This window comes from Helianthus annuus, chromosome 17, assembly GCF_002127325.2.
Source record: "Helianthus annuus cultivar XRQ/B chromosome 17, HanXRQr2.0-SUNRISE, whole genome shotgun sequence".
Classification (NCBI taxonomy): Eukaryota; Viridiplantae; Streptophyta; class Magnoliopsida; order Asterales; family Asteraceae; genus Helianthus; species Helianthus annuus.
Window position 1 is genome coordinate 2488390 of NC_035449.2, and position 9066 is coordinate 2497455.

The 9066-nt window shown below is 37.9% G+C and overlaps 2 protein-coding genes across 2 annotated transcripts; both read right to left on the bottom strand.

Moving 5' to 3' along the window:
- Window positions 1-2098: 2098 nt before the first annotated feature.
- Window positions 2099-3792, bottom strand: LOC110925610. Its single transcript, XM_022169521.2, has 6 exons — window positions 3665-3792; window positions 3338-3579; window positions 2916-3242; window positions 2756-2839; window positions 2476-2664; window positions 2099-2365 (listed from the first exon to the last, which is right to left on the bottom strand). The coding sequence occupies exons 1-6, from the start codon at window positions 3789-3791 to the stop codon at window positions 2201-2203; spliced, it is 1134 nt and encodes a 377-aa protein (XP_022025213.1). The 5' UTR covers window position 3792; the 3' UTR covers window positions 2099-2200.
- Window positions 3793-7681: 3889 nt separating this feature from the next.
- Window positions 7682-9066, bottom strand: LOC110922086 (transcription factor MYB8). The gene is made up of 2 exons (XM_022166413.2): window positions 8831-9066; window positions 7682-8374 (listed from the first exon to the last, which is right to left on the bottom strand). The coding sequence occupies exons 1-2, from the start codon at window positions 8961-8963 to the stop codon at window positions 7722-7724; spliced, it is 786 nt and encodes a 261-aa protein (XP_022022105.1). The 5' UTR covers window positions 8964-9066; the 3' UTR covers window positions 7682-7721.

The following is a 9066-nucleotide window of genomic DNA, read 5'->3' on the forward strand; positions in this document are numbered from 1 at the left end:
CCATATCCACACGACCCGAATGAAAAAAAGTTCAAGAGGCAACACGAGGCCGCAAGAAAAGATGTGGAACGGGCGTTTGGTGTGTTAAAGTCGAAGTGGGGAATACTAAATCGTCCAATGCGTTCGAAAACGGTGAGAAAGATAAGGTCCATCGTGTATACGTGCCTTATTTTATACAACATGATTATAAAAGACGACGGAAGGGCGATAGCACCGGTACATATTCAAGATCCTCCAATCGAACCCGTCTTCGATGATACAGCTTATACGGAGCTCATTGACGAAGACACGCATTGGAGGCTAAAACACGATCTCGTTGAGCATCTCGGAAGTTTAGATTTGCCTCACCTTGAAGTTGATTCGGACGACAAGTAGTTTGTTTTTATATTTTTCTAGTTTGAATGTATTTTTTTTTCTAGTTTGAATGTATTTTTTTTTTAATTTAATGAAATGTCTTTTATTTAATTTTTATTAATATTTTTTTAATTTGTAAACATGCATAATTTTACAAAAAAAAAAAAAAAAAAAAAAAAACCCAACTCCCCTAAGAGGGGAGTGCCGCCATCAAAATGGGGTGTTAGGGGAGTATTAGAGGGGACTTGACGTGGCAATAGCTGGTTGGTCGGGCGTAAGAGAGGGGACTCACCTCTTAGGTGAGCACCCCTTACACCCTTAACGGGGTCCAGTACTCCAGGGATATGGGAAGAGAGGACCGCATTTTCGAAGAACCTTTTCAACCATAAATCATCTTGTGCTTGGGTTGGGTTAAATTCAAAAAATTGAGTAAATTGGTGCCTTTTGAGTTTTGGTAGAAAGGTCATGGGAAAAATAAGTTTAATCATTCACTATTAGGTAATTAAAACACCAAGTTGATCTTTAAGACTCGATAACGCTTAGGACATTCTTGGTGTACATCTTGAATTAGATACTAAAATAACACATGCGGGTATTTTTTTAATAAGACATGTATAAGTAGTAACGTGCGCTTAAAATTGTAACAGAAATTCGAAACCAGGTCAACACAAACAAAAGCCTATTCTATATCTAATATGTATTATGTGAAATGTGATTGTAACTCTTATGAAAAGATTATGAGTAGGGACAACTACAATGGTTAGAATAGTGACTTTTAGTAGTTAATGGCTTACATTTGCAAATTTTATTTTAGTAACCAATTTAGTTTAAAAATTGTAATTCGAGTAAGAAAATTATACTTATGAATATTTATTTCATCAAATTTGTTTTGGTACAAAGTATTGATTGCATTTAGTTGGAAACAACTGTAAAAAAGGAAAACTCTCTTCCCATCTTTATGCAACAATGGATCCCCCACCCATCTTAATGCAACTATGCAAGCTTCTTCAACCTTTAATAATCCAATGCAACATTTAAGCCTCATGCATTACAAACGGAAATAAAAAAAATCTATACTTGCTTCTTAAAACCGTCCCACTGACTAGCACACAGTGTGCGGTCAATGGCCTCCCAGCGGTGACTTCTCACGTAAGGGTTCGTCACCTCAGAAACCACTACATTTTCTATGGTCTTATTTTTGTGAGTATTTCGTGCTATGCAGAGATGTGACTATTGGATCATATTCGTTTTTTTTTACCTAGGTGCAATAGGAATGTAATAACTAATAATGGTAATCATTCTATGGTTTTCAGTAGTGGTGACGGGGATGGTTGTCTTTATTACGTCACCTCACAATCACTACAAGAACAGGGCACCTTTAGCGGCGACGGGTGTCGCCGGTATTGACCGCTTTTGTCGCCGCTATTGACTATTAGCGGCGACATGTCGCCGGTAAAGCATCGCCGGTATTGCTCGGACGCTATTGACTGACTGTCGCCGGTATTGATAGCTGTCGCCGGTATTGATGCTGCACTTTTAGCGACGACAGTTGTCGTCGCTAACTGTGTCGCCGGTGTTGACTTTCGTCGGTAAAGGGTGAAGAGCAATAGCGGCGACACGTGTCGCCGCTAAAAGTCTATTTTTTTTTAATACAGCAGCTGTATATACAGCTGCCCAGCCAGTTTTACGGCCGAAAAAACAAAACCTGCCTATTTTCAAACAACGCAAGCATACGCAATGAACATAATCAACATATACTAAAGGTAATATAATTAAAAACTACGTTTAAGTCGTACATTATATCCTACAACGTTTAATTAAATCCAAAGCATACATTAAAAACAAGTCACTCATCGTCATCGTTATCGTTGGGTTCATCGTCGGATTCATTATCGAATAAGTTGTCAGAATCGTAGTCTTTTGACTTTCCTTTTCCTTTTCCTTGTGAAGCAAGATAGTTGTTAAGTTGGTTCAAAAATGACGGGGTTTGGAACAAGCTGTTAACAAAATCCTACAATAATAGATAGCAAAACGTATATTAGCATATTAATTAACGCTACCAACATATATTTAACAAGGAAACATGCGTTCGTTTGTCATTTTTTAAATTGCGCAGTTTACCTCGGAAAAGGGTTCTTGCGTCCGAGCTTGCGAAGACGACATGTTAGATGACGAGTGCGAGGACGTGTTGGAAGAAGGTTTAGGCCCCATCCCGCGGTACCATCCTCGCCGCTCACCCAACGCTTCCTGATACGGGGCAATTGGCGGACCCTCACCGCTCCATTGACTTGTGGCCTGTTGTATGTTCCGCTGTATTTTACGAAGATGATTAAATATATGTGTGTGTGTATATATATATATATATTTGTTATAGAAAATAATACTTAAAAGAAATACTTACGTAATTTTGTTCAGCAACCGGATCAACCCAATTCCCTTGATTGTCCGTGTGGGTTTTAGCATACGTAGGTACCCAATCCATATCCTGTTTAACATTAAACTTAGATTAGACATTAAATAAACAAAAGCTTACACACACGCACACATACATAAAACATTACATTTTTATAGGCGGTGCTACCGTACGAAGATGTCCCCCCACGGTATGGGAATTGTTGTTTCTCGCGTACTAGTGTGTTGGCCTCGCTTCTTTTAATATATTTAGCTTCCCGGAAACCTTCAATGGTTCTCAACCAGTTATCATAGGGCATATCCTCGGGATGGAATGCCCTTGCACTCTCAAGATCATTGTAACCTCCCTTGCTCTTAAATAATTTTTTAGCCTCGTACTTGCGGTCAGAGTACCGCTTCATAAGCACAGCCCTAATGCCACCCGTCAAGTTTTTGGCCTCTATATCACGTTCCACTTCATCAAAATTGAAATTTTCCTACAAATTAAATAAAAAAGTTAAAATATCATATATAAATTAGATTTGCATGTGCTTAAATATTTGATAAAATTTTATGCATATAAGTTATTTACCCGTAAGTGGTTCATGAGGGCATCCTTGTAATGTTGTTCAACGTTATCCCATCCAATTTTATCGAGGGGGATGGACCGCCACATATACAGGCCGGCCTCCCGTGAAAACATATCCCTTGTTTTACCAACAGGGGTATACGTCACCTGCCTGTCAAACGTAAGCGATACAGGCCCCCCCGCTTTTACCAGACGCCTTAGTTTCTCGTTTTTTGCTTTCCCCCTAACCCTCTTCGGGGGAACCGCTGCAATTAAAACAAAAATAATTAGTAACAACATTTATAATATATAAAATATAAGGACTACAAAATAATTTAGTAAAAGACTTACCGTCTGTCTCATGTGTGCCACGAAATCCACCAGGAGGAATCGGTGGATCACCAGCGCCGTCACCCCCATGTCCCCAGGGGGCCACATCAGCCATCAGATACGCGAATATCAACAATATCGAAAACATACTCCCTATAAAGTTACAAATGTTACAGCATGTTTCATATACTCATTTTTTTTAAATACACCTACATTATACATTTGACATACAAACATTCATCCTTACATACACATTTGCATACTTTATACAAACATACATACTAACATACACATTTTTCACCAACATACTAACATACACCTACATACATACATTCATTCATACACTTATTTACATCCTAAACTAAAAATTATACAATTTCTAAACTAAAAAGAATACAATTTACATCCTAAACTAAAAATTATACAATTTCTAAACATATTTACATCCTAAACTAAAAATTATACATACTAACATACACATTTTAGAATTATACATACTAACATAAGTCGTCAAAATTATACATACTAACATACTCATTTTCACCAACATATTTACTTCCTAAACCAAAAATTATAAAATTTCTAATCTTTAAAAAAATACATATAAAACTAACCGTTTTTTTCAAGTTTCAAGTAGACTAAGACCGCTGAGACGAGGTGGTGCCGGAGAAGTTTCGGTTGTGACCGGAGAAGAGATGGTGGTGATCCGAATATTCTTCCATAAACACAAATATACCCAAAAACGAGCAAAAATTAAAGCCTATAACATGTAAATAACAAAATAGAGAAGAGATTTAAGAAAAAAAAAAGTTAAACTCACCGATTCAGGCGAAAAACGCGGTGTAGCGGCGGTGGTTGCAGAGAAAATGGGGGGAAAATGAAGGAGGAGGGAAGGAAAAGGCGCTGTCTGTGGTTTTACGGACAGAGCAATACCGGCGACACCTTTGTCGCCGCTACTAACTCATTTGTCGCCGGTAATAAGCTAACTAGGGTTAAAAAGGATAAGATTTCTGTGGCTAGGGATTAAAGTGGGCCACAAACTTTTAGCGGAGACCGCCTGTCGCCGCTATTAATGATCCCTTGTCGCCGGTATTGCTTCTGGAAACCCCAACCGTTAGATCAGAATATTGATCAACGGCTGGGGAATAGGGTTGACGCGGATCGACCAATAGCGGCGACAGGTGGCCTGTCGCCGCTAAAGGTGTCGCCGGTAAAAGTGGGACGTTCTTGTAGTGAATGTACCATATAACTTGTTAATGACATTATGTAAATACTTAAAGGACATGAATGTACGATATAACTTGTTAATGAAATTATGTAAAAACTTAAAAGACGATTGAGTTCTATAATTTTATGACTAACTTGTTAATGACATTATGTAAAAACTTAAAAGACATGAATGAGTTCTATAATTTTATGACTAAGAAATATATCCTGAGAAAAAGCTTATAAATTAATGACATAAAAAATTAGAGTACAAAAGATATCACCAAATAAGCAAAATGAATTTTATTGGTCCAAATGGATATTAACTAACCCACCTTATCTATACTATAATCACGTTTTGTTCATTTTTTCCTCAATAATTTGATAGGTATTACTTTTTACCAATTTTCATAATTTGATAGGTATTACTTTTTACCAACCTTCTTTCCAATGTGGTAAAAATGTAAAATCACTAGTCTTCTCTCCAGTTCTTCTTTTGTAAATATTATCTACTACTTTTTCCTGATCAAGGCCTAATAACATTTTTCTTGAAAGGGTAATACCATTTAAGGTAGCATTTACATCAACCAAAAGTAGCAAAAAGAGAGCATCTAAGGGTGTAAGGGGTGCTCACCTAATAGGTGAGTCCCCCCTCTTACACGTAACCAACCAGAATAAGCCACGTCAACTCCCCTCTAACACTCCCCTAATACCCCTTTTTGATGGCGGCACTCCCCTATTAGGGGAGTTGGTTTCGAAAGTTGTGCCATCTCCGAAAGATGGTTTCGACAGTTGTGCCATCTTCGAAAGATGGTTTCGAAAGATGGTCTCCCTCGAAAGTTGTGCCATCTTCAGCGGTGAACCCACACCCAAAACCCACCCCGATTCGGGACCCCGCGGGGATGGCGGCGGTGTTCCCGATCGGGGAAAGGCCTCACCGAAACCCCTTACCGAGTACGCCCCGGACACCCTAAAACTCACCTAAGAGCTAGCTTCTTTCTGTAAGCAATGTACAAACCGACCTTGGAACCCTAGTCAAATTGTTGAAGGTTACATACAACAAATTAGCTTTGCACTCCCGAAACCAGCTTAAAATAGGACTTTGCGCAAGTGAGTAATCCCACGTGCAAAGTGACTTTTCACTTGGGTTGTATTACACCCCATGGACACAATGCGCTAAACTACATTACGGAGGGTTATACATTACGCATGACACACTTTGTGTCAATTATTGTGCGCGCAAATTATACTCTGCGCACCAACTTAACGTAAAAAATTGCATTACGTGTCATCAATAAAAAGGAGCCCAAAGTGCCTGGTGAAAACCCTTGTCGCACAAAGTGGTGGTTGATCTTAAATTCGTGCTTGTTTGATCTCAAGATCCTAACTTTTCATTTGAAAATGCATTATAATCGATCCATAACATCATTATATGCAACAAACACAAAAACAAACAACTTCTTATGTGAACCTCACCTTAAAATCGAGAAGGGCGAGATTCAAGCTTAAAAACTTCAAAACCCGATTTCCTTTCAACCAAAATTAAGGAACCAAATTAACAACTTGGATTTTCTAAGCAAAACTTATAATTCATGAGGTTTACGGTTCGTTTTGCGGTTTCTCTCTCTAGGGTGAAGATGTGAAGTTGAGAATGATGAGGTTTCTCTTGATTCCATATCATATTAGGGTTTTGGGTGTAATTACCCTTATGCCCTCCATGAGCCTTGCCATGATTTTCCCTAAATGGGGCTTTTAATATTCACCTTTTATTTCATGACTTGGGTTTTCGTTTTATACTTATCTTTAGAATCCACGTTATTTCTACCAATTACTAAATTTGGGTGTTATATAACCTCAAACATAGAAGAAAGAAAAATAAACAATAAATAAAGAATATATAAAGAAGATTAAATTAGGAAAATCGTCCTTTAAGTATGTCATTTATTGCAAACTGTGTCCTTTATCTGCAAACCCTTGCAAGTTATGTCCTTTAACCATAATTCAGATAATTTTTTTGGATAAATCTGACCAAATGGACCCCACATAGTTGTCTTGACATGTTTAAGGAATATAGCCATCTATGTAACCTCTATGATTACACTCCTTCAAGCTCTTTCTTACCACTCCACCTTATTGTCTTGACGCTTGTCTTTTTCCTTCCCTTTTACATAAGTTGGCTAGTCATAACATGGTTGGACCTTGCTTCAACCATAATGCCTAGTGTCTATTGGTAGTTGCCACTAATAGTTATTAATTTGAGAACTACATGATGTCACGTCTCTAAGGAATATAGCCATGTATGTAACCTCTATACACATAATTTCTCTCCCAACATATCTATATCTATATTTATACTTGTTTTGATTATCAAAACCATTTATAACCCAATGATGTGAAAGAGAGGAGGATGGAAGACAAGCGTGGAGGACGCGACGAAGACAAAAGGGACGGCGAAATGCGTGAGAATGTGTGAAGAATGGGAGAGGGGCCGGCTTGAGTCGGACGTGTGAAGGAGAACTGTGTTGTTGCGACACAGACGCTTTAAATACAGCAAAACGTAACAAACTCTTGTATCCGCTCACCCGAAACCAAACCTTTGTGTGTTGTAGTTTTGGTATACAAGACACCACGTGTAAAGACCATTAAAGAGTAAAGAGTAAAGACTAAAGATGTTGTTCCTGAATATGAGGGATATGCCCATGTGTGACATGTACGAAATTTGACAAATGGTTGTCTTTTTTATTGTAGCAATTAATAATACATAAGAAACAAAGTTATTTAGACTTTTCATTTTGACAAGTGGTTGTCTTTTTTATTTTAGCAATTAATACATAAGAAACATACAGATTTTATTCAAAACATAATTACATGATTACACTCCTTCACCATCATCTTCAAGTAGGTTTAGATACTCACAATACAACTTCTCTAGCATCTCACTATCGTCATTACACGAGTTGAATAAATCACACCCGTCAAATGGTAAACTCTGATCATCAACCATGCTTCCTGAACCATCGATCTCAAACAATGGCGACCAATCGGGCCAAGGGAAGTCGGTAGCTAATCTATCAGTTTCACCTTGATCAACTGTGCAACATGATGATGCACCACTCATCACTCCATTGTCAAAACTATCATTCTTTCTCAAAGTCAACGACACTGATTGCGATGAGCAACTTGAAGCCATTTGATGAGAAACAGTTTCAACTGGTTTTTCTACAGTTTTGACCTTCGTTGACTTTTTATTATCTGTTTTCCTCTTCTTCTTGGTCTTTTTCGAGTTGTCTGGATCGTTCTCGCCCTCGGTCACCTTTCGTTTAAGATGCGAATTCCAGTGGTTTTTAATCTCATTGTCGGTTCGACCCGGAAGCTCCGTGGCTATGAACGACCACCGGTTGCCATGGATGGAATGGAGTCGGATGATGATGTCGTCTTCTTCCGCCGTGAAGGTTCCTCGTTTGATACCCGGCCGAAGATAATTCATCCATCTCAACCTACAACTCTTTCCGCATCTAAGTAATCCTGGACCCATTAAAACATATTAATAATCTATCATCGTCAACTAGACATCCTGATGGTTAAATAGTGTACACGTAACACACGGTAAAAAAAAGTTACAAGTACTATAATAATAATAATAATAATAATAATAATAATAATAATAATAATAATAATAATAATAATATAATAATAATAATAATAATAATAATAATAATAATAATAATAGTAATAATAATAATAATAATAACAATAATCTATGATCATTGCCGTGCCTCGAATCCAACAACCAATACTTTATTTAAAATGACTTCTAAAAATGATAAATTAATTGTACTTGTTTTGAGTTTAAAAATGGTTACAAAAGACCGTTTAAGTGGATCTAGTTTAAAAATGGGCACGGGCGGTTTTGTGGGTGTGGACTGTAAACAACGTCGTGTTTCGACGTCTACACTGTATGGTCTAATGAACGAGACGTACCAGCTTTGGAAGGCAAGGAACGCCATTGACCTTCACCGTGGGTTTGAATGTAGTTGGTGAGGAGTTTATCTTCTTCATCGGACCATGCTCCTCTGTGTAAACCAACCTTTGCGCAACATGGAGCTCTTCCCATTTTCTTGACACTCGTGTGGTGTGTCTTTAAGGGAGAGAGAGAGAGAGAGAAAGAGAGAGAGAGAGATTGATTAGTGTTGTGGTGTGTAATGCAAAGGAGACCA